This window comes from Scyliorhinus canicula, chromosome 13 (genome assembly GCF_902713615.1).
Source record: "Scyliorhinus canicula chromosome 13, sScyCan1.1, whole genome shotgun sequence".
Lineage (NCBI taxonomy): Eukaryota > Metazoa > Chordata > Chondrichthyes > Carcharhiniformes > Scyliorhinidae > Scyliorhinus > Scyliorhinus canicula.
In genome coordinates, this window is record NC_052158.1 from 51,891,478 (window position 1) to 51,918,757 (window position 27,280).

General features: G+C 49.1%; 1 protein-coding gene across 1 annotated transcript in view; it reads right to left on the reverse strand.

Annotated features, from left to right (window-relative positions):
• Positions 1-23,153, reverse strand: part of LOC119975603 (antigen peptide transporter 2-like) — a 117,990-nt gene extending 94,837 nt beyond the window's left edge. The window contains 2 exon segments of the mRNA XM_038815390.1: positions 4,332-4,476; positions 22,939-23,153. Of these exon segments, the coding sequence (XP_038671318.1) occupies positions 4,332-4,476; positions 22,939-23,082 (289 nt within the window). The 5' untranslated portion in view covers positions 23,083-23,153.
• Between the last annotated feature and the right edge of the window lie 4,127 nt (positions 23,154-27,280).

Here is a 27,280-nt window from a genome sequence, read left to right on the forward strand (position 1 = left end):
ACGTCAGAAGTGGGGATGTTTGCGGATGACTGCACAATGTTCAGCACTATTCGCGACTCCTCAGATAATGAAGCAGTCAGTGTCCAAATGCAGTAAAACCTAAACAATATCAAGGCTTGGGCTGACAAATGGCAAGTTACACTCGCGCCACACAAGTGTCAGGTAATGACTTCCAATGGAATTACCATCGCTGAATCTCCTACAATCAACATTGATCGGAAACAGAATTGGACTCGCCATATTATACTGTGATTACCAGAGCAGGTCAAAGGCTAGGAATCCTGAGGCAAGTAACTAACCTCCTGACCTCCTATAGACTGTCAACCGTCTACAAGGCACAAGTCAGAAGTGAAATGGAATACTCTCCACTTGCCTGGATGAGTGCAGCTCCAACAACACTCAAGAGGCTCAACACCATCCAGGACAAAGCAGCCCGCTCGATTGCTCCTCCTTCCACAAACATTCAAACCCTCCACCACCGACAAACAGTGGCAACTGTATGTACCATCTACAAGATGCAGAAACTCACCAAAGGTCCTTCGTCAGCACCTACCAAATCCATGACCACTACCATCCAGAAGGTCAAGAGCAGCAGATACCTGGAAACCTCACCACCCCAATTTGGAAATATGTCGCCATTCCTACACTGTCGCTGGACCAACAACCTGGAACTCCCTCCCGAACTGCACAGTGGGTGTACCTACACCTCAAGGACTGCACCGGTTTAAGAAGGCAACTCACCATCACCTTCTGAAGGACAACTAGGGATGGGCAATAAATGCTTGGCCTAACCAGTGACATCCACATCTTGTCAATTAATTTTTTTAAATCTGTGTGTCCAGACGTATATGCATATGTACGTACACATATGTCTGTCTGCATAGGGGGCCAGTTTAGCTCAGTAGGCTGGATAGCTGGTTTGTAATGTAGAGCGAGACCAACAAGTGGGTTTAATTCCCGCACTGACTGAGGTTATTCATGAAGGCCCCGCCTTCTCAACCTTTCCCCTCGCCTGAGTACGGTGACCCTCAGGTTAAATCACCACCAGTCATATCTCCTGGTCATCTGAGATTGGTGATTTTACTTACGTTATCATTCTATCATCATATGTGTGCATGTGTGACTGCTCATCTATATATCTGTATCTGTGTCAATATACATGTCTATCTCTGTCCCTGTCTATATGGATGCCTTATTTGTACATACTTCACTTTCTGGTTTTTATCCTGCATGGAACCTTACCTATAAAAGTTGCACTTGCATTCCCTTTCCTTACAGCACAGACACTGTGGGCTGAATGGCCTTTTTCTTTGTTTCTATGGTTTATCTTCTCATTGCATTGGAAACATGGATGACTGTTATATTCCTGCCTTGATCACAAATCAACTTAAGTTAGGCCTGCGGATTGGGATGTCCTATGCGGCTGAGGTTTGGAGGGCTGAGGAAAATCCTATGGGAGGCGGTTGGGTCCGGGGGGCTGGGAATATCCTGGGAGTTGATTCATGAAGGGATGGGTATTCTGGAATGTGGGGGGTGTCCAGTGTGGGGCTTGGTCTGGGTGTTTACAGTACTTACAAAAAACAAAGAACAATACAGCACAGGAACAGGCCCTTCAGCCTTCCAAGCCTATATCGGTCATGATACCACCTTTGGCCAAAATCCTCAGCACTTCCTTGTGCTGTATCCCTCTATACCCATCCTATCCACATGTTTGTCAAGATGCCTTTTGAAAGTCATTAATGTATCTGCTTCCACAACCTCCCCTGGCAACGTATTGCAGACACTCACCACCCTCTATATAAAATTCCTGCCTCGCACATCTCCTCCAAACTTTGCCTCACAGACCTTAAATCTATGCCCCCTGGTGACTGACCCTGGGAAAGAGTGCCTGCCCATCCACTCTATCCATACCCCATATAATCTTGTAGGCCTCTATCAGGTCACCCCTCAACCTCCGTCATTCTAATGAAAACAGTCTGAGTCTATTCAGCCACTCAACATAGCTAATACCCTCCATACCAGGCAACATCCTGGTAAACTTCCTCTGCACCCTCTCCAAAGCCTCCACATCCTTCTGGTAGTGTGGCGACCAGAATTGTGCGGAATATCCTAAGTGCAGCCGTTCCAAGATTCTATACGCTGAAGTTATTATTGATTTTTTTCCCTTCTTACTCTTTCAAAATTAACTATTACTTACTTCCAGCTGGGTCCCCAATCTTTCCCTCCCCTTTTCTTCCTGACCCCTCTCACCTTCTAGTCATCTGGCGTGCGCTCTTCAGTTCCTATATATTGTTCCTTCAAACTGGCAAAATAGTTTGAAGTAAGTGATTTAAATCGCCTCCAGCCTAGCGTAGTTGTCCAGAGGAAGGTAGCACTTCTGGGAAATTGCCAGGTAAACCTTTACCTGGGAATTTTCTAGAGGGATTCCCTAGCGCATCATTGGGGAACCGCCCTGACCAAACCAGCACTAGAGAGTCATGAAGTTACAAGCCAATTAATTATTATTTTAACTCCATAATTATCATAGAATTTACAGTGCAGAAGGAGGCCATTCCGCCCATCGAGTCTGCACCGGCTCCTGGAAAGAGCACCCTACCCAAGGTCAACACCTCCACCCTATCCCCATATCCCCACCCAACACTAAGGGCAATTTTGGACACTAAGGGCAATTTATCATGGCTAATCCACCTAACCTGCACATCTTTGGACTGTGGGAGGAAACCGGAGCACCCGGAGGAAACCCACGCGCACACGGGGAGGATGTACAGACTCCGCACAGACAGTGATTCAAGCCGGAATCGAACCTGGGACCCCGGAGCTGTGAAGCAATTGTGCTATCCACAATGCTACCTTGCTGCCCTAACTTGTACAATGAAAGGATAATAGCTGACTGTTAGCTAAATATGGACATTAATTTTAATTTGAATAACATCTTTTTAAACCAGAACTGTAAACATGAACAAGTGCCAGGTGTGAGCGTTTTATTCCCACTCTGTATATTATCTGTTCACTATACTCCCTATAATATGTGGTTCAGTTGGTACCACACCTGCCTCTGAGTCAAAAGGTGTGCATTCAAATATCACTCCAGGACTTTGGAAGAATCTAGGTTGACTCTCTGGTGCCTAGGTGGCATCGAGAGTGCCAGGGTCCTACCCTGCTCAGAGCCTGACTACCCAGGTGCCTCCAATTACCTGGAAGATCCCAAGTGCCGATATGCCTGGTCCCTGTTTGTGGAGGTTCTAACCGGCACTTACTTGGGGTCACCGAGCCACGGAGGTTAAGTCCCGCCCCTTGGGTAACTCCAGTGAGTGCATAATAAGTGCTTACTGCAGCACTTTAATATGTAAATTTGCCAATCTGGATCCTACCCACAAATACAAGTCATTAGTATATATTAAAGCAATGATCGTCGTACTGAACTCTGGGGAACCCCATCCCATAGGTGGACATCTCACATTTTGAGACTGCAGAGGCTAGCAGGAAAACACACCCCATCCGCCCTGATCTCATTCATTATGTACCCAGGTGTTCCACACTGTATTCCATAGTGGGCGTAGTCCACTGTTGTAGTCCACAGGCTGGGGCGTAGTCCACTGTTGTATCTGGGTGCCATATTGAAAGGACATCCAACACTACTGACCAACTGTTGAAGAAAAAAGGTCGGCCTTCTGGAAATGAAGGTGGATCTCCGGGGGCACTCTGAGATTGGTAGATAGACTCCTTCTAGGACACCGAGTCTGCAAGGTCCACCTGTAGATGCTTCTCCAACACAGGTGGTGGTCCGGGGTTGCGGCTGGCCTCCTTCAGAACTCCAGAACTTGGCTGGCCGGCACGAGTTGGCGCATGCGTGAGAGCGGGCGGGACCGGCTACAGACGGGCGGGACTTCGGCCCATCGCAGGCCGGAGAATTCAGGCGGCACAGGCACCCAATGAGTCGCGCCAGACCCCGCCATTCTCCGAGAAAAGGCTGGTTTTTGGGGGGGGGCGGGAGAATCGGGGGGACGGCGGGGGCGGGAATCACGCCGACCCCCGGTGATTCTCCCACCCGGCGGGGGGTCGGAGAATCCCGCCCACTATCTCTACATGTCTGAAGGCAGACAGAATAGTCGGAATTCTCTTATCCCCAGTTTGTGAAATAGGCTATATTGACTTCTGTCATCTTCTATGGGAGATTCTGTTCCTTAGAAAATATGTAAGAAAATTAACCCATGAGCCATGAAGAAAATCCATTATTGATCTTGCTAATGTACTCGTATCCTGGAGTGGGGATTGATGCCATAATGCTTGGACTCGTGGGGAATTGAGCCATGGAAGATCTAACTACTTACTGATGTAGGAGCCTGCAGATGCTCTGGAATCCACAGCGACCATAACCCCATGTTGAAACTTAAAGGCCAGAGTGGTTGTCCCATGATGGAGTTTGATCTGGACTTCGTCATCACCATCAGTGTAAGGTTTAAGAAAATTCACTGGCTGTGAAAAGATTGACATGTAAGAAATATTTAGTGTTATGAAGAGAAAATTTAGATGGATAAAGACAATTGTCTCTATCGGGACAATTCATCCCAACTCGATCAAACCAGTGCAAGAGATTGCAGAATTTCAACTGCAAGTTACATCTTACTCAAACTGAGACCCTACAATCTTTTGAGCTAGTTTAAAAACATTAACCAAAATCTGGCCACACCCATGAAACTGGCCATCACCCCACCCCCCCCCCCCTCACAGAAATTCATCGCCTTGATGTGTTTTTGCTCATTATGCTAGTTGGCAAGCCTTCGAGGGGGCTGTACACATTTCTTTCTGAGAACACATTGCCACCATTTGCAAACTTATGAATATAATGTTTTCTTGATTTAGTGAGAAACAGACTGGCAAACAATTCAGTGTAGTCATTTTTAGTTATTGGAAATTTGCTTCCAAGCTGTGAACCAGACACAATAATTTAAAATGCTTGATTTTGTGATAAACTCATTTTTCACTCTCTTTCGCATATAGTTCTGCTTCTTTCTCACACACTCACAGCCTGTCTCTCTCTCTCTCCCACACACACATCCATTCCATAAGACTATAAAACATAGGAGCAGAATTAGGCCACTTGGCCCATCGAGTCTGCTCAACCATTCAATCATAGAACATAGAACATAGAACGATACAGCGCAGTATAGGCCCTTCAGCCCACGATGTTGCACCGACATGGGAAGTCAAAAACTAAAGGCCATCTAACCTACACTATGCCATTATCATCCATATGCTTATCCAATAAACTTTTAAATGCCCTCAATGTTGGCGAGTTCACTACTGTTGCAGGTAGGGCATTCCACGGCCTCACCACTCTTTGCGTAAAAAACCTACCTCTGACGTCTGTCCTATATCTATTACCCCTCAATTTAAGGCTATGTCCCCTCGTGCTAGCCACCTCCATCCGCGGGAGAAGGCTCTCACTGTCCACCCAATCTAACCCTCTGATCATTTTGTATGCCTCTATTAAGTCACCTCTTAACCTTCTTCTCTCTAACGAAAACAACCTCAAGTCCATCAGCCTTTCCTCATAAGATTTTCCCTCCATACCAGGCAACATCCTGGTAAATCTCCTCTGCACCCGTTCCAAAGCTTCCACGTCCTTCCTATAATGAGGCGACCAGAACTGTACACAATACTCCAAATGCGGCCGTACCAGAGTTTTGTACAGCTGCAGCATGACCTCATGGCTCCGGAACTCAATTCCTCTACCAATAAAGGCCAACACACCATAGGCCTTCTTTACAACCCTATCAACCTGGGTGGCAATTTTCAGGGATCTATGTACATGGACACCGAGATCCCTCTGCTCATTCACACTACCAAGAATTTTACCATTAGCCAAATATTCCGCATTCCTGTTATTCTTTCCAAAGTGATTCACCTCACACTTCTCTACATTAAACTCCATTTGCCACCTCTCAGCCCAGCTCTGCAGCTTATCTATGTCCCTCTGTAACCTGCAACATCCTTCCACACTGTCTACAACTCCACCGACTTTAGTGTCGTCTGCAAATTTACTCACCCAACCTTCTGTGCCCTCCTCTAGGTCATTTATAAAAATGACAAACAGCAACGGCCCCAGAACAGATCCTTGTGGCACGCCACTCGTAACTGAACTCCATTCTGAACATTTCCCATCAACCACCACCCTCTGTCTTCTTTCAACTAGCCAATTTCTGATCCACATCTCTAAATCACCCTCAATCCCCAGCCTCCGTATTTTCTGCAATAGACGACCGTGGGGAACCTTATCAAACGCTTTACTGAAATCCATATACACCACATCAACTGCTCTACCCTCGTCTACCTGTTCAGTAACCTTCTCAAAGAACTCGATAAGGTTTGTGAGGCATGACCTACCCTTCACAAAACCATGCTGACTATCCCTAATCATATTATTCCTATCTAGATGATTATAAATCGTATCTCTTATAATCCTCTCCAAGACTTTACCCACAACAGACGTGAGGCTCACCGGCCTATAGTTACCGGAGTTATCTCTACTCCCCTTCTTGAACAAAGGGACCACATTTGCTATCCTCCAGTCCTCTGGCACTATTCCTGTAGCCAATGATGACATAAAAATCAAAGCCAAAGTATCAGCAATCTCTTCCCTGGCTTCCCAGAGAATCCTAGGATAAATCCCATCAGGCTGATATTTTCTCATTCGCATTCTCCTGCCTTCTCCCCATAACCCCTGATCCCTTTATTAATCAAGAGAGTATCTGTCTTAAAGACACTCAGTTATTTGGCCTCCACAGCCTCCTGCGGCAAAGAGTTCCACAGATTCAGCACTCTCTGGCTGAAGAAATTCCTCCTCTGAACTCCAACGAGTACAGACCCACAGTCCTCAACCGTTCCTCATACGACATGTTCTTCATTCTAGGGATCATTCTTGTGAACCTCCTCTGGACCCTTTCCAAGGCCAGCACATCCTTCCTTAGATACAGGGCCCAAAACTGCTCACAATACTCCAACATTCACACACACACACACACGCTGTCTTGGAGAATCCTCTAACTAAGTCAATAAAGTATGGTGGTGGTGGGAAAGGGTTCATGGGAGAGGAGATTTTGTACTTTCCTATTTTGTATTTCTACCAAACTGATTCTACATTTGGTCTTCTGAGCCAAGATCATTTCTCCCTACTCTGTTGCTTTACTAACAGAGCTACCCCACCAACTTTTCATTTATCCCTGTCCTTCTGAAAAGTCAAAATTCATGAACATTCATTTCCCATCCTTGGTTGCCTTGCAATGACATTTTTTTTAATAGCTGACATATCATACTCAGTTATTTCTAATTATACCATCAATTCAACCATCGTGTTACAAATACCAGGGCAATCAGTTAAAGAGCCTTTCATGAAAATACTTTATTAAGGCATTTATGGTTTTAGAACATGGAACGATACAGATACAAATGTAAACATATTCCAGTACGTAACACATCTCTGCATCTCCCACTGTTCCAGCCTAATCTGGACACAAAATAGCCCAACTCCCCGCTACCCCCGCTTACTCCCTAACCTTTATTGAATCTGCTGACAGTTTAGTTTTCTCTGATGAGTCAATAAACGGCTGCCTCCTCTGAATGAACCCTAATATTGATCCTCTCTGGGCGATCTCAAGCCTGAGAAACCCAGCCATATCCCCGATTTCAGCAGCTCCGAGTCCCTCCACGCTAGTAAGATCTGTCTCCGGGCTAGCAAGGAGGCAAAGGCCCAAACGTCAGCCTCGCTTGCCCCATGGACTCCCGGGTCTTATGATATTCCAAAGATCGCCACCTCTGGACTCGGCGCCACCCTCGTTTTTAGCACCTTAAACATGACATCCACAAATCCCTGTCAGAATGCCCTAAGCTTCGGGCATGGCCAAAACATGTGGACATGATTTGCGGGCCCTCCCACACACCTCCCACACCTGTCCTCCACCCTAAAAAACCTCCTCATCCGGGCCATCGTCATGTGTGCCCAGTGAACCACCTTGAATTGTATCAGGCTGAGCCTGGCACATGATGAGAACGTGTTGACTCTACTCAGCCCATCCTTTCACAGACCCGCCTCTACCTCCCCACCCAGCTCATCTTCCATTTATGCTTCAGCTTTCCTATCTGGGTTTTATCCCATTCCACATGTTCTTTATGTATTTCTGAAACCTTCCCCTCCCTCACCCCTGTTCCAGAAACTACCTTATCCTGTATCCCCTATGGCGGTAGAAGCGGAAAGGTCGAAACCTGTCTTTGCACAAAATCCCTTATCTGCAGATAACGAAACCCATTCCCTCCCGGCAATTTGAACTCCTCCTCCAAATCCTCTAAACATGGAAAGCTCCCATCAATAAACAGGTCACCCAGCCTCTCATTCCCTATTCTCTGCCAGCTCTGAAACCCCCCATCCAACCTCCCAGGACAAACCGGTGATTGCCACAAATTGGAGCCCACACCGACGCTCCCTCCATTCCCATATGCTTCCTCCACTGCCCCCAGACTCTCAGGGCCGCCTCTACCACTGGGCTTGTGGAGTACCGAGCCAGTGAAAACGGCAAAGGAGCCGTTATCAGTGTCCCAAACGTGTGCCCTTACATGATGCCACCTCTACCGGCTCCCACACCGACCCCTCCCCCACTACCCACTTCCTGATCATAGCTATATTTGACGCCCAGCAGTTGTTCCTAAAGTTCGGTAGTGCCAGACCGCCCCTCCCTGCCGCCTCAGCTCCGCTCCAGCAGTACTTTCATTACTCGCGGGGTTTTACCCGCCCACACAAACCCAGATATCACTCTATTCACCCGCTTAAAAAAGGCCTTTGGTATAAAAATAGGGAGGCACTGGAAAAGAAACAAAAATCCCATTGGAACCATCATTTTCACAGTCTGTACCCTCCCCGCCAGTGACAACAGGAGCATGTCGCACCTCCAAAAGTCCTCCTTCATTTGTTCAACTGGCCGGGTTAAATTTAATTTATGTAACTGCTTCCAACCCCGTGCCGCCTGAATACCGAAGTCACGAAAATTCCCTCCCACCACTTTAAACGGCAGCTCCACCAGCCTCTACTCGTGCCCCCTCGCCTGGATCACAAAAACCTCACTTTCACCCATATTCAATTTGTACCCCGAGAACTGGCTAAATTCCCCTAATTTCCACATAATCTCCCCCATCCCCCTAACGGGTCAGAAATATATAGGAGTAGGTCGTCTGCATATAATGGGACCCTGTGTTCCACCCGCCGGACTAACTCCTTCCAGTCCTTTGACGCTCTCAGCGCCATCGCCAATGGCTCTATAGCCAAGGCAAACAGCAGTGGGGAGAGGGGACATCCTTGCCTCGTCTCCTGGTACAGTCGAAAGTACTCCGAGCTCACCCGATTTGTCTGCACACTTGCCACTGGTGCCTGGTACAGCAACTGAACCCAGTCAATAAAGCCCTGCCCAAACCCAAACCACCCCAGGACCTCCCACAAATTCTTCCACTGTTACTGGTTTTGAGGGCGTGGATAGAGACGGATTCTTGTAATGGGTCGGGGTTGCGGGCACTGGCGACGGCACCGCTATCATTTGCCCCGGGGAGGTATTCAGGTAATCCTTAGTAGTAGCACGCTGAAGATATGGGGGCAATTTCAACGGCACTTCAAGTTGAGGGGTTCGATAGATTGGATTTGTTTATTGTCACATGTACCGAGGTACAGTAAAAAGTATTTTTCTGCTCAAACAGATCATTAAATACATGAAAAATAAAATCAAATAAAAAGAAAATACATAATAGGGCAACACAAGGTACACAATGTAAATACATAGACACCGGCATCGGGTGAAACATACAGGAGTGTCGTGTTAATCGGGTCAGTCCATAAGTGGTGAATGGCGATAAGAGAGTATCACAGGTTCGAGCCAGGGAAGATAGATGCAAGGTTCGGGGATGGGAGGAGACAGGGGTAAAAAAGATGAAGCATCTGTTTCTGGAGGAGCGATTTGCAATTTTGGAGGAGCTGGGGATGAAGTACGGGCTCCAGCATGAGGAGGGCTTCAGATATATGTTGATGTGGAATTTTGCCAGAAAGATTTTCCCGAGCTTCCCGGTGGCACCATCCTCGTTATTGAAGGAGGTGCTGTCAGTAGGGAGGCTGGAAAGTGGGGTGGCCTCAGCGATCTACAGCAGGATTATGGAGGAGGAAGGATAAGGGGTCCATGGAAGGGAAATAAGGCCAAGTGAGAGGAAGAGTTGGGGGTGCAGCTGGAGGAAGGATTATGATGCAAAGTGCTACGAAGGGTTAATGCCAAGACCTTGTGTGCGAGGCTGGGGCTGATTCAGGTAAAAGTAGTGCATAAGACACACTAAACAAAGGCAAAGATGAACCAGCTGTTTGAGGGGGTGGAGGATGGTTCAAAACGGTGTGGGTGGGGCTCAGCCAATCATGTCCATATGTTCTGGTCCTGCCTGAAGTTGGAGAAATATTGGGGATGTTTTTTCAGCACCATGTCTGAGGTTCTGCGTGTGGGATTGGAGCCGGGTCCCCGGGGCCATATTCAGGCTGTCGGACCTGCCGACAGGAGTGGGAGCAGACGTTATAGCCTTTGCGTCATTGATTACTCACCGGCAGGTTCTGTTGGGGTGGTCAGCTTCTCCCCACTGTGTGTGGGGGATATAATGGAGTTCCTGTATGTGGAGAAGGTGAAATTTGCCCTGAGGGAGGCAGATGAGGGGTTCTACCAGAGATGGGCTTGTTTGTTTTACATTTTGGGGACCAGGTTTCTGTCAAGTGCGGGGCAGGAGGCGAGGGGGGGGGGGGGGGGGGGGGATGGTTTGTGCATTGTTGTAAATATGTTAAAATGTTGAAAATTTGAATTTAAATATATATATTTTTAAAGTCTCTGTAATTTCCTTCTTTCCCATTATTAATCTCCCAGTCTCACTTTCTTAAGAAAAATTTAGTCCCCAGTCCAAAGATGTGCTGGTTAGGTGGATTGGCCATGCTAAATTGCCCTTAGTGTCCACAGAACATAGAACATTACAGTGCAGTACAGGCCCTTCGGCCCTCAATGTTGCGCCGACCTGTGAAACCCCTCTAAAGTCCCTCTACGCTATTCCCTTATCGTCCATATGCCTATCCAATGACCATTTGAATGCGTTTAGTGTTGGCGAGTCCACTACTGTTGCAGGCAGGGCAGGGGTGGGCAAACTACGGCCCGCGGGCCGCATGCGGCCCGCCAAAGGTATTTCTGCGGCCCACCAAGTCATTACAAAAAAAAACAAAAAAAAAATTTTTTTTTTAATTTTTTTTTTTTTTTTTAATTTTTTTTTAAAGGTTAATGGGTGGGGGGGCTGTTGGGTTACTTACTGGTATAGGGTGGATACGTAGACTTGAGTAGGGTGATCATTGTTTGGCACAACATCGAGGGCCGAAGGGCCTGTTCTGTGCTGTACTGTTCTATGTTCTATATGAGGCGCCCAGAATCATAACCGGGTGAAGTAATTATTTTACTTAATATACTATGCGGCCCTTTGTGAATTGTGAATTTCTGAATGCGGCCCTTGCACGGAAAAGTTTGCCCACCCCTGAGGCAGGGCATTCCACGCCCTTACTACTCTCTGAGCAAAGAACCTACCTCTGACATCTGTCCTATATCTATCTCCCCTCAATTTAAAGCTATGTCCCCTCGTGCTGGACATCACCATCCGAGGAAAAAGGCTCTCAATGTCCACCCTATCTAATCCTCTGATCATCTTGTATGCCTCAATTAAGTCCCCTCTTAACCTTCTTCTCTCTAACGAAAACAACCTCAAGTCCTTCAGCCGTCCCTCATATGATCTTCCCTCCTTACCAGGCAACATTCTTGTAAATATCCTCTGTACCCTTTCCAATGCTTCCACATCCTTCCTATAATGTGGCGATCAGAACTGCACGCAATACTCCAAATGTGGCCGCACCAGAGTTTTGTACAGCTGCAACATGACCTCATGGCTCCGAAACTCAATTCCTCTACCAATAAAAGCTAACACACCGTACGCCTTCTTAACAACCCTCTCAACCTGGGTGGCAACTTTCAGGGATCTATGGACATGGACACCGAGATTTCTCTGCTCGTCCACACTACCAAAAATCTTACCATTAGCCCAGTACTCTGCCTTCCTGTTATTCCTTCCAAAATGAATCACCTCACACTTTTTTGCATTAAACTCCATTTGCCACCTGTCAGCCCAGCGCTGCAGCTTATCTATGTCCCTCTGTAACTTGTAACATCCTTCTGCACTGTCCACAACTCCACCGACTTTAGTGTCATAGAACATAGAACATAGAAAATTTACTCACCCATCCTTCTACGCCCTCCTCCAGGTCATTTACAACATAGAACATAAAACAGTACAGCACAGAACAGGCCCTTCGGCCCTCGATGTTGCGCCGAACAATGATCACCCTACTCAAACCCACGCAACCCGTATACCCATAACCCAACAATCCCCCCACTAACCTTACACTACGGGCAATTTAGCATGGCCAATCCACCTAACCCGCACATCTTTGGACTGTGGGAGGAAACCGGAGCACCCGGAGGAAACCCACGCACACACGGGGAGGACGTGCAGACTCCACACAGACAGTGACCCAGCCGGGAAACGAACCTGGGACCCTGGAGCTGTGAAGCATTGATGCTAACCACCATGCTACCGTGAGGCCCCAAAACAGATCCTTGTGGCACACCACTAGTAATTGGACACCAGTCAGAGCATTTCCCATCAACCACCACTCTTTGTCTTCTATCAGCTAGCCAATTTCTGATCCAAACTGCTAAATCACCCTGAATCCCATGCCTCTGTATTTTCTGCAATAGCCTACCGTGGGGAAACTTATCAAACGCTTTACTGAAATCCATATACACCACATCAACTGCTTTACCCTCATCCACCTGTTTGGTCACCTTCTCGAAGAACTCAATGAGATTTGTGAGGCACGACCCACCCTTCACAAAACCATGTTGACTATCTCTAATCAACTTATTCCTTTCCAGATGATTATCCATCCTATCTCTTATAAACCTTTCCAAGACTTTTCCCACAACAGAAGTAAGGCTCACTGGTCTATAGTTACCGGGGTTATATCCACTCCCCTACTTGTACAATGGGACAACATTTGCTATCCTGCAGTCCTCTGGCACTATTCCTGTAGACAAAGATGACTTAAAGATCAAAGCCAAAGGTTCAGCAATCTCATCCCTAGCTTCCCAGAGAATCCTAGGATAAATCCCATCCGGCCCAGGGGACTTATCTATTTTCACACCTTCCAGAATCGCTAACACCTCCTCCTTATGAACCTCAAGCCCTTCTAGTCTAGTAGCCTGTATCTCAGTATTCTCCTCGACAACTTTGTCTTTTTCCTGTGTGAATACTGACGAAAAATACTCATTTAGCACCTCTCCTATCTCTTCGGACTCTACGCACAACTTCCCACTACTGTCCTTGACTGGCCCTACTCTGACCTTAGTCATTCTTTTATTCCTGATATACCTATAGAAAGCTTTAGGGTTATTCTTGATCCTACCTGCCAAAGACTTCTCATGTCCTCAATTGGCTCTTCTTAGCTCTCTCTTTAGAGCCTTCCTAGCTAAAGTGTAACTCTCAAGCGACCCAACTGAACCATCACGTCTCATCTTCACATAAGCCTCCTTCTTCCTCTTGACAAGTGTTTCAACTGCTTTAGTAACCTGTGGTTCCCTCACGACTTGGGGCTGCTCCCCCTCCCCCTTAAGGATCCCGAAAACACGATCTGAGACATCGCGGACCCTGGCACCTGGGAGGCAAAACACCAACCGCGAGTCTCTCTCGTTCCCACAGAATCTCCTATCTATCCCCCTAACTATGGAGTCTCCAATGACTAATGTTCTACTCCTCTCCCCCTTCCCTTCTGAGCAACAGGGACAGACTCTGTGCCAGAGACCTGTACCCCATGGCTGACCCCTGGTAAGTCCCCCCCCCAACAGTATCCAAAGCGGTATACCTGTTACTAAGGGGAACGATCCCTGTACTGACTGCTTACCCCCAGCCCCTCTCACCGTCACCCATCTATCTTTATTCTTTGGCGTAACTACCTCCCTGAAGCTTCTATCTATGACCCCCTCTGCCTCCCGAATGATCCGAAGTTCATCCAGCTCCAGTTCCCTAACACGGTTTTTGAGGAGCTGGAGTTGGGTGCACATCCCACAGATGAAATCAGCAGGGACACTGACGGCATCCCTCACCTCAAACATTCTGCAGGAGGAGCATTGTAGTGCCTTCCCTGACATCACCTCTAGATTAAAAAAAACAAGAAAAAGAAAGGAAGAGCTTACCTGATATTCCCTCAAACCCTGCTCCCGCTGAAAGGTAAGCAAATTTAAAGGCACTCACTCACCTTCACGACAGGCCCCTGCTCCCGCTTCCCAACGACCGTGGCTTTTTTTTTTGGTTAGAGGAGGAGGTGGGGGGGAGAAACACTGAGGAAGTGTTTCGGGTTTAACTGTCACTTGACAACAGCCCCTCCACAAACCACGTTCAAATTAGGCTGACCGCACTGCACGTATGCAAATTTACCCAGAACAGCCAATCAGTAGCTCTGCTCTGCTGTCCTCTGCTGGATGCTTGCCTTCACTCGAACTCCTCGGGTCTCTTTCGCAGGTACACCTTAAAATTAGGCTCACCGCACTGCACGTATGCATTAGCTCTGCTCTGCTGCCCTCTGCTGGATGCTTGCCTTCACTCAAACTCCTCGGGTCTCTTTCGCAGGTATACCTTCAAACTAGGCTGACCGCACTGCACGTATGCAAATTTCCCCGGAACAGCCAATCAGTAGATCTGCTCTGCTGCCCTCTGCTGGATGCTTGCCTTCACTCGAACTCCTCAGGTCTCTTTCGCAGGTACACCTTCAAATAAGGCTGACCACACTGCACATATGCAAATTTCCCCAGAACAGCCAATCAGTAGCTCTGCTCTGCTGCCCTCTGCTGGATGCTTGCCTTCACTAGAACTCCTCGGGTCTCTTTTGCAGGTACACCTTCAAATTAGGCTGACCGCACTGCACGTATGCAAATTTCCCCGGAACATCCAATCAGTAGCTCTGCTCTGCTGCCCTCAGCCTTCCCTCATATGATCTTCCCTCCATACCAGGCAACATTCTGGTAAATCTCCTCTGCACCCTTTCCAAAGCTTCCACACCCTTCCTATAATGTGGCGACCAGAATTGAACGCCTAACCCCAAATGCGGCCGCACCAGAGCTTTGTACAGCTGCAACATGACCTCATGGTTCCGAAAGTCAATCCCTCTACCAATAAAAGCTAACACACCGTACGCCTTCTTAACAACCCTCTCAACCTGGGTGGCAACTTTCAGGGACCTATGGACATGGACACCGAGATCTCTCTGCTCATCCACACTACCAAGAATCTTACCATTAGCCCAGTACTCTGTCTTCCTGTTATTCCAAAATGAATCACCTCACACTTTTCACTGGAAGTGTGTCCAGCTGCAGCTCCTGTTAGACCACATTACGGCTCTGGAACTGCGGATGGACTCACTTTGGAGCATCCATGATGCTGAGGAGGTCGTGGATAGCACATTCAGTGAGTTGGTCACACCGCAGATTAGGATTGGTGAGGGAGACAGGAAATGGGTGATCAAAAGGCAGAGAAAGAGCAGGTAGGCAGTGCAGGTGTCTGCTGCAGTCATCTCCCTCCAAAACAGGTATATCGTTATGGATGCTGTTGGAGGAGATGACTCACCAGGGGAAGGCAGTAGTAGCCAGGCTCATGGCACCGTGGCTGGCTCTGCTGCACAGAAGGGCGGGGAAAAGGATGGCAGGGCTATAGTCATAGGGGATTCAATCGTAAGGGGAGTAGACAGGCGTTTCTGTGGTCGAAAACGAGACTCCCGAATAGAACATAGAACATAGAATGATACAGCGCAGTACAGGCCCTTCGGCCCTCGATGTTGCACTGACATGGAAAAAAACTAAAGGCCATCTAACCTACACTATGCCCTTATCATCCATATGCTTATCCAATAAACTTTTAAATGCCCTCAATGTTGGCGAGTTCACTACTGTTGCAGGTAGGGCATTCCACGGTCTCACCACTCTTTGCGTAAAAAACCCACCTCTGACCTCTGTCCTATATCTATTACCCCTCAATTTAAGGCTATATCCCCTCGTGCTAGCCACCTCCATCCGCGGGAGAAGGCTCTCGCTGTCCACCCTATCTAACCCTCTGATCATTTTGTATGCCTCTATTAAGTCACCTCTTAACCTTCTTCTCTCTAACGAAAACAACCTCAAGTCCATAAGCCTTTCCTCATAAGATTTTCCCTCCATACCAGGCAACATCCTGGTAAATCTCCTCTGCACCCGTTCCAAAGCTTCCACGTCCTTCCTATAATGAGGCGACCAGAACTGTACGCAATACTCCAAATGCAGCCGTACTAGAGTTTTGTACAACTGCAACATGACCTCATGGCTCCGGAACTCAATCCCTCTACCAATAAAGGCCAACATACCATAGGCCTTCTTCACAACCCTATCAACCTGGGTGGCAACTTTCAGGGATCTATGTACATGGACACCGAGATCCCTCTGCTCATCCACACTACCAAGAATTTTACCATTAGCCAAATATTCCGCATTCCTGTTATTCTTTCCAAAGTGAATCACCTCACACTTCTCCACATTAAACTCCATTTGCCACGTCTCATCCCAGCTCTGCAGCTTATCTATGTCCCTCTGTAACTTGTAACATCCTTCGGCACTGTCCACAACTCCACCGACTTTAGTGTCATCTGCAAATGTACTCACCCATCCTTCTACGCCCTCCTCCAGGTCATTTATAAAAATGACAAACAGCAGTGGCCCCAAAACAGATCCTTGTGGTACACCACTAGTAACTGCACTCCAGTCTGAACATTTCCCATCAACCACCACCCTTTGTCTTCTTCCAACTAGCCAATTTCTGATCCAAATTGCTAAATCACCCTGAATCCCATGCCTCCGTATTTTCTGCAATAGTCTACTGTGGGGAACCTTATCAAACACTTTACTGAAATCCATATACACCACATCAACTGCTTTACCCTCATCCACCTGTTTGGTCACCTTCTCAAAGAACTCAATAAGGTTTGTGAGGCATGACTTACCCTTCACAAAACCGTGTTGACTATCTCTAATCAAATTATTCCTTTCCAGATGATTATACTTGAAAATGAAAATGAAAATCGCTTATTGTCACGAGTAGGCTTCAATGAAGTTACTGTGAAAAGCCCCTAGTCGCCACATTCCGGCGCCTGTCCGGGGAGGCTGGTACAGGAATCGAACCGTGCTGCTGGCCTGCTTGGTCTGCTTTATAAGCCAGCGATTTAGCCTTGTGAGCTAAACCAGCCCCTTCCTATCCAATACAGTTAAGTGTGGTTACTAGGGTTACGGGGATAGGGTGGAGGTGTGGGGCTTAAGTGGGGTGCTCTTTCCAAGGGCCGGTGCAGATTGATGGGCCGAATGGCCCCCTTCTGCACTATAAATTCTATGTTCTATGTTAAATGCATACTTTAGCTATTCTTGCCTTTTTATACACTTTTGGAAATTCTTACTCTGTTTTTCTTATATTTCTTACTAATTTCCTCATACTCTAATTTCTCTCTCAGCATTAATTTTCAGTCATCTCTTTCTTGTTTATAAAAGTTCACCAATTTTCTTACCTACCAATTCATGGCATTGTCTGTCTTTTATTTCAACCTTCATTCCCTTAGTTGGCAGCAAATGATGAATCCTTCTCATGGAGTTTGCCTTCCATAGTGGAATATATCTTTGTCGAGAATTATGAGGTATCCCCTTGAATATCTCTTTGCTTCTCTACCTTTGTACCTATTTTCCCATTCCACATTAGCAAATTTTATCTTCATACCCTTGTAATGCCATTATTAAGTTTGACACTAGTTTCAGAACTTCATTTATCATCTTCAAATTTAATGTGAAATTCCATCATATTCTGATCACACTTGCCTAAAGAATCCTTTACTGTGATGTCACTTATTAAACCTGGCCGGAATTCTCCAGTCGTTGGGATTCACTTTTCCCAATGGCTACACACCCGTTAACAGGTTTCCTGGCAGCATGGGGTGGTTTCAATGGGTAATCGAATTGACAAGTGGTGTGAGGATAGAATCCGTCACCAGCGATGGATGCGCGGCTGAGAAAAACGAGGCTGGAGAATTCCGCCACCTGTCTCAAAACATATCACCAATTCTAAAATAGTCTTCCCCTTGAATAGTCACAGAATGTGTTTTAAGCAACTGACCAAAATATACTCTGTGAAAAAGGCAGCATGGTAGCACAGTGGTTAGCACAGTTGCTTCGCAGCTCCAGCGTCCCAGGTTCGATTCCCGGCTTGGGTCACTGTCTGTGCGGAGTCTGCACGTCCTCCCCGTGTGTGCGTGAGTTTCCTCCGGGTGCTCCGGTCTCCTCCCACAGTCCAAAGATGTGCAGGTTAGGTAGATTGGCCATGCTAAATTGCGGTGACCAGAATTGCACGCAATACTCCGAATACTCCACTTTAAATCACATACTTGATTTCGACACCGATGACCCGAAGGCGCCTTTTCAAGTCGGCATCATAAGAAAAAACAGGGTGTACCCAAAGCACAGAATCAGCCTCTACTGATACACAGCATCGATCCGGATGACGAGTGGTGTGCCACCCTTACGGTCAACCGGTCCCAAATACGGTTCCACCTGGACCGCCTCAAGCAGCAGCTGCAAGACCTTCAGGACCAAGGAGTGATCTCCAGGGTCACGGAACCGACCGACTGGGTCAGTTCCATGGTATGTGTAAAAAAGCCTTCCGGCGAATTGAGAATTTGCATTGATCCCAAGGATCTCAATCGCAATATCATGAGGGAGCACCATCCAATTCCAAAGCGCGAAGAGCTCACATGTGAAATGGCTCACGCCAAGCTCTTTACCAAACTCAACACCTCAAAAGGATTCTGGCAAATCCAGCTTGATGAATCTAGCAGCAAACTCTGCACGTTCATTACCCCCTTTGGAAGATATTGCTACAACAGAATGCCGTTTGGGATCATCTCTGCGTCCGAGGTGTTCCATAGGATCATGGAACAAATCATGGAATGGATTGAAGGTGTTCGCATCTATGTCGATGACATAATCATCTGGTCCACCACCCCGCAGGAGCACGTTAATCGCCTCCAGCGCATCTTCAGACGGATACATGAACATGGCCTCTGCCTCAACAGAGCCGTGCTCTTTTGGTCAGACAGATATCAAGTTCCGAGGGGATCACATCTCCCAATTGGGTGTGCAGCCGGATGCGGACAAGGTAGCTGCCATCACAGCTATGAGAACGCCAGAAGACAAGAAGGCGGTCCTCCGGTTTTTGGGGATGGTGACATTTTTAGGGAAGTTTATCCTTAACCTCGCCTCTCACACCACGGCTCTCAGGAACCTGGTCAGGAAGACGACAGACTTCCAGTGGCTCCCTGCCCACAAGCGTGAATGGAGGGAACTCAGAGCTAAACTAACAACGGCCCCGGTCTTAGCTTTCTTTAATCCAGCAAAAGAGACCAAACTTTCGACAGATGCCAGTCAGTCCGGCATTGGAGCCGTGCTCCTGCATCGTGATGCGGCCTTATCATGGGCCCCTGTTGCATATGCGTCGTGGGCAATGACCCCACGGAGCAGCACTACAAGCAGATAGAAAAGGAATGCCTGGGCCTTCTGACCGGTGTTGTGAAATTTCACGATTATGTCTATAGGCTTTCTCAATTCACCGTTGAGACCAACCATCGCCCGCTGGTCAATATAATACAGAAGGACTTGAACGACATGACGCCTCGCCTCCAGCGTATTCTGCTCAAGCTCCGGAGATAAGACTTCCAGCTGGTGTACACCCCGAGCAAGGACCTCATCGTTGCGTACACTCTCTCCAGGTCAGTCAACACTCCATATGACCCAGTGGGGTTTGTCTGCCAGGTTGACGCCCATGTGGCATTCGCGGCCTCCAATCGCCCTGCCTCAGATGAACGCCTTGTCCAAATTCGCTGCAAAACGGTAGCTGACCCCCTGCTACAGCATGTCATGCACCACCTGATGGACGGGTGGCTCAAGGGTCAATGCCCTCAGTTCTATAACATCAGAGACGATCTGGCTGTAATAGATGTGGTTCTTCTGAAACTGGACCGCATTGTGATCCCGCTTAGCATGCACCAGCTTGTCCTGGAACAATTCCGCGAGGGCCACCTGGGCGTGGGGAAGTGTCGCCGACGGGCCAGAGAGGCTGTGTACTGGTCCGGTATCAATGATGACATCGCCAACACAGTGCTCGACTGTCCCACCTGTCAGCGCTTTCAGCCGGCCCAACCATGAGAGACACTGCAGCCCCATGAGTTGGTCACGTCACCTTGGACCAAGGTGGGCATCGACCTGTTCCACGCGCTGGGGAGAGACTATGTCCTGATCGTGGACTACTTTTCAAGGTGATACGGTTGCACGACCTCACTTTGTCCGCAGTCTTTCGGGCATGCATAGAAACCTTTGCTCGACACGGCATCCCACTCACGGTGATGTCAGACAATGGCCCCTGCTTCACCAGCCAGGAATGGTCCAGCTTTGCCTGGTGGTACAATTGTGCCCATGTGACGTCCAATCTCCTGTACCCCCAATCCAACGGCAAAGCGGAGAAGTGAGTACACATCGTCAAGAGGCTCCTATGCAAGGCTGCCGATGCTGGGTCTGATTGCTACCTTGCCTTACTGGTCTATCGCTCCTCTCCCCTGTCCACTGGCCTGTCGCTCCGCCCCCCTGTCCACTGGCCTATCGCTCCGCCCCCCTGTCCACTGGTCTATCGCTCCTCTCCCCTGTCCACTGGCCTGTCGCTCCGCCCCCCTGTCCACTGGCCTGTCGCCAGCCCAACTACTCATGAATCGCACCCTGAGGATGACGATGCCGTCCATCCATGTCCCAGACCTCGACCACGTCCCGGTTCTTCGCCGGATGCAGCTGTCTCGTGCACAGCACAAGGCGGCTCATGACTCCCGTGCCGCTGATCTCCCCGCTCTCGCTCCAGATGACAACATTCGCGTCCATCTTCCGGATGGTGGCTGGTCTGCAACCGCTGTTGTCCTTAGGCAGGTGGCCCCCCCGCTCATTTCTGGTTCGGCTACCAGATGGCTCTGTTCTGCGCAGCAATCGACGCGCCCTTCGCCTCATTCCACGCCCGCCACGTGATCCTCCGGTGTTGCCTCGCCCTCATGCTGACCCTGCCACGGACTGTGCAGAGTTTCCTGTCACTCTGCCTCCCCCTGACTGTGATGCCGTCCAGCCCGCTCCTGAACCGGCGGCTCTCGACCCACCCCTGAGGCGGTCAACCAGAATTCATCGCCCACCTCAGAGACTAAACTTATGAACTTTGCAAAGTTATGGACTCTCTGACTTGTTTTGTTGCCTTGTTTGATCGTTTTCCTGGTTAATGCTGTTCTCGTTCCTCTTGTTGCATACTGCTTCTCTGCACCAGGCACCTTCCCTTGTAAATAGGTTAGTTTTCATGTACATAGTCCTGTAAATATGTCTTCGCACCCCACACGTAGTTAAGAACATTATCACCACACATTATTTATTGCCACAAACATACATTTTTTTTTTAAAAGGGGGGTGTCATAATATACACCAGTATATCATGGTGCAGACACACACTCTGATTGACACACAGCAAGACCAATCAACATGCATAACACCGCAGCCAATCACCAGTTAGAGCACACTCACTATAAAGACAGAGGGCATCAGTTTCCCCGCCCTTTCAGAAGTACAAGAGCTTACAGCACAGATCCTCATTGTGGTGAATGTGATTCACACTATATATAGTTGCCAATATCACTCCATGTATATATGTTCGTTATCTACCCGTTGTAAGATCAATGCTGTATATAGTTGCCAATATAACTCCGTGTATATATGTTCACTATCCACCATTGTAAGTACAGTTGCACTATCCGACCACCAGGGGGAGTCACTCTGGGAGTACGCAATAGTTTGTACTGGGCTCCTCCCTTGGCTCCGCCCAGGACTCCTCCCCCTGGGACCGATGTATAAAGATCAGTGCCTTAGAGCCAGCCTGCAGTACATCTGAAGTTCAACGACGAATAGGCTGGCTCTGTTGTAAGTGTATTAAAGCCTCTATTCAGATCCAACTACACGTGTTCGCTGAATTGATGGTTCCATCACTCACCATGTGCTGAGTGATTAGACTAGTTAGGCTAGGCATAGGTCTTTAGTTTAATCTAACATCGTGTTAACCCACAGTCAGAGTATGTTCAACAGTTTATAGTTTAATAAAATAGTGTTGTACTATTTTAAGTGTTGGTGGCCTGTATGTGTTCCACGGATCCAGAGCACCCAACAGTCCTGTCTCTTCCACATTTCTCTCTCTCTGACACAGTCCTGCTCCTCTCACATTCACAGTCGTCTCGCTCACTCACATTTCTCTGTTTCTCAGACACATAGCCCTGTCTCTCACTCACTCATTCTTCTCTCTCCCTCAGACACAGTTCTGTCTCTCACTCCCATTTCTGAGTCTACCTCAGACAGTCCTGTTTCTATCACACATTTCTCACACACAACCCTGTCCTTCACACACACGCATACATGTGTCTCTCTCTGACTCACAGTCGTGTCTCTTACACTCTCACGGTTCTCTCTCTTCCCACACACAGTCATCCCCTCTCACACACAGACTTTGAGTTTATATGTGCCTGTCACTGTTTTTCTCACTCTGCCTCTCCACAATCCTCCTGTTTTTCTGCTTTACAGTTTTTAGTTCAGAAAACGAGTGTGATGTTGAAGAAACCGGAACCAATTCAAACATTAGCAGAGTGAAACTCCAATTACTCACATCCAACCCCCGCGGCACGGATATTTCCCCGTTCCTGGCACCGAAAGCAAAGTCATGCCCCTGATCCAGAAACTGCTCTTTTTCTCCGAAAGGGAATGCAGCCCGACCCCAGTCCTGAAACCCGCAAACATCAACCAGCGCCATTTCCAGAGAGAGAGACGGAGGGAGAGAGCTTCTTCACCAAACCCGGAAAGTGGAATCGAAAGTAACTTCAGATCAACCGAAACTCAACAGCAACCCGCCCCCATCACATTGGCGGCTGAGGGGTCGGGGTCACATTGGAATTCGGGACTGAGGGGGTCACATTGGGATTTGGGGCTGTAGGGGGTTAATTTGGGAATGGACAATGAGGGGGTTAATTTGGGAATGGACAATGGGTTTGGGCAATGAGGGGGTCACATTGGGATTGGGGACTGAGGGGGTCACATTGGGATTGGGGACTGAGGGGATTCACATTGCGATTGGGGTCTGAGGGGGTCACATTGGGATTGGGGACTGAGGGGATTCACATTGGGATTGGGGACTGAGGGGGGGTCACATTGGGATTGGGGACTGAGGGGGTCACATTGGGATTGGGGTTTGAGGAGATTCACATTGGGATTGGGGACTGAGGGTGTCACATTTGGATTGGGGCTGAGGGGGTCACATTGTGTTTGGGGACTGAGGGGATTAACATTGGGATTGGGGACTGAGGGGGTCACATTGGGATTGGGGACGGAGGGGGGTCACATTGGGATTGGGAACTGAGGGGTCACATTGGGATTGGGGTTTGAGGAGATTCACATTGGGATTGGGGACTGAGGGGGTCACATTGGGATTGGGGACGGAGGGGGGTCACATTGGGATTGGGAACTGAGGGGGTCACATTGTATTTGGGGACTGAGGGGATTAACATTGGGATTGGGGACTGAGGGGGTCACATGGGATTGGGGACGGAGGGGGGTCACATTGGGATTGGGAACTGAGGGGGGTCACATTGGGATTGGGGTTTGAGGGGATTCACATTGGGATTGGGGGACTGAGGGTGTCACATTTGGATTAGGGGCTGAGGGGATCACATTGTGTTTGGGGACTGAGGGGATTAACATTGGGATTGGGGACTGAGGGGGTCACATTGGGATGTGGACGGAGGGGGGTCACATTGGGATTTGGACTGAGGGGGTCACATTGGGATTGGGGACTAAGGGGTTTCATATTGGGATTGGGGTCTGAGGGGGTCACATTGGGATTGGTGACTGAGGGGATTCACATTAGGATTAGGGTTTGAGGGGATTCACATTGGGATTGGGATTGAGGGGGTCACATTGGGATTGGGGACTGAGGGGGTCACATTGGGATTGGGGACTGAGGGCATTCCTATTGGGATTGGGGACTGAGGGGATTCATATTAGGATTGGGGTTTGAGGGGATTCACATTGGCATTGGGGATTGAGGTGGTTCGCATTGGGATTGGGGATTGAGGGGGTCAGATTGGGATTGGGGACAGAGGCAGCTCACATTGGCATTGGGGACTGAGGGGATTCACATTGGGATTGGGGACTGAGGCTGGTCACATTGTGTTTCCGGACTGAGGGGATTCACATTGGGATTGGGGTTTGAGGGGGTCACATTGGGATTGGGGACAGGAGATTCACATTGGGATTGGGGTCTGGGGTCACATTGGGATTGGGGACTGAGGGGGTCACATTGGGATTGGGGATTGGGGTCACATTGGGATTGGGGACTGAGGCTCGTCATATTGGGATTGGGGACTGAGGGGATTCACATTGGGATTGGGGACTGAAGGGATTCACATTGGGATTGGGGTTTGAGGGGGTCACGTTGTGTTTGGGGACTGAGGGGGTCACATTGGGGTCTGGGGTCATATTGGGATTGGGGACTGAGGGGGTCACATTGGGATTGGGGATTGGGGTCACATTGGGATTCGGGACTGGAGTCATATTGGGATTGGGGACTGAGGAGGGGTCACATTGGGATTGGGGATTGAGGCTGCTCACATTGGGATTGGGGACTGAGGGGATTCACACTGGGATTGGGGACTGAGGGCCTCACATTGGGATTGGGGACTGAGGGGGTCACATTGAGATTGGGGACTGAGGGGAATCACATTGGGATTGTGGACGGAGTCTGGTCACATTGCGATTTGGGGCTGAGGCTGGTCACATTGGGATTGGCGACTGAGGGGATTCACATTGGGATTGGGGACTGAGGGGCGGTCACATTGGGATTGGGGACTGGGGTCACATTGGGATTGGGGATTGGGGTCACATTGGGATTGGGGACTGGGGTCACATTGGGATTGGGGCCTGAGGAGGGGTCACATTGGGTTTGGGGACTGAGGGGGTCACATTGGGATTGGGGACTGAGGGGGTCACATTGGGATTGGGGACTGAGGTCACATTGGGATTGGGGACTGGGGTCACATTGGGATTGGGGACTGAGGCGGGGTCACGTTGGGTTGATGGACTGAGGGGGTCACATTGGGATTGGGGACTGAGGAGGGGTCACGTTGGGTTGATGGACTGAGGGGGTCACATTGGGATTAGTGACTGAGGGGGTCACATTGGGATTGGGGACTGGGGTCACATTGGGATTGGGGACTGGCGTAACATTGGGATTGGATACTGGGGTCACATTGGGATTGGGACTGAGGAGGGGTCACATTGGGTTGATGGACTGAGGGGGTCACATTGGGATTGGGGACTGAGGAGGGGTCACATTGGGTTGATGGACTGAGAGGGTCACATTGGGATTATGGACTGAGGGGGTCACATTGGGTTTGGGGACAGAGGGGGTCACATTGTGATTGGGCACTGAGGCTGGTCTCATTGGGATTGGGGCCTGAGGGGGTCACATTGGGATTCGGGCCTGAGGGAGGGGTCACATCGGTATTGGGGACTGAGGGGGTCACATTGGGACTGGGGACAGAGGGGATTCACATTGGGATTGGGGACTGAGGGAGGGGTCACATTGGGATTGGGGACTGAGGGGTCACATTGTGATTGGGTTCTGAGGGGTCAAATTGGGATCGGGGACTGAGGGGGTCACATTGGGATTGCGGACTGAGGGGATTCACATTGTGAGTGTGGAAGTCAGGGGATTCAAATTGCGATTGGGGACGAGGATTTCACAAAGGGATTGGTGATTGAGGGGAATCACATTGTGATTGGGAATTGAGGGGATTCACATTGGGATTGGGGACTGAGGGGGTCATATTGGGATTGGCGACTAAGGAGGTCATATTGGGATTGGGGATTCAGTCCGTCACTTTGGGATTGAGGACTGAGGGGATTCATATTGGGATTGGGGACTGAGGCTGGTCACATTGGGATTGGGGTCTGAGTGGGTCACATTGCGATTGGGGATTGAGGGGGTCACATTGGGATTGGGGACTGATGGGTTCACATTGGTATTGGGGCCTGAGGGGGTCACATTGGGATTGGGGACTAAGAGGGTCACTTTGGGATTGGGGACTGAGGGGATTCACATTGGGATTGGGGACTGAGGCTGGTCACATTGGGATTGGGGTCTGAGGGGGTCACTTTGGGATTGGGGACTGAGGGGATTCACATTGGGATTGGGGACTGAAGGGGGTCGCACTGGGATTGGGGATTGACGGGATTCACATTGGGATTGGGGGACTGAGGGGATCACGTTGGGTTTGGGGTCTGAGGGGGTCACATTGGGATTGGGGACTGAGGCTGGTCACATTGGGATTGAGGTCTGAGGGGGTCACATTGGGATTCGGGAATGGGGTCACATTGGGATTGGGGACTGACGGGATTCACATTGGGTTCAGGGACTGAGGGGGTCACATTGGGATTAGGCACTGAGGGGGTCACATTGGGATTAGGCACTGAGTGGGTCACATTGGGATTGGGGAATGGGGTCACATTGGGATTGGGGACTGGGTCACATTGGGATTGGGGACTGGGGTCACATTGGGATTGGGGACTGGGGTCGCATTGGGATTGGGGACTGATGGGGTCAGAGTGGGATTGGTGACTGATGGGGTCAAATTGAGATTGGGGACTGGGGTCACATGGGGATTGGGGACTGGGGTCACATTGGGATTGGGGACTGAGGAGGGGTCACATTGGGATTGTGGACTGAGGGGGTCACATTGGGATTGTGGACTGAGGGGGTCACATTGGGATTGTGGTCTGAGGGGATTCACATTGGGATTGGGGACTGAGGCTGGTCACATTGGGATTGGGGACTGAGGGGATTCACATTGGGATTGGGGACTGAGGGGTCACATTGGGATTGGGGACTGAGGGGATTCACATTGGGATTGGGGACTGAGGCTGGTCACATTGGGATTGGGGACTGAGGGGTCACA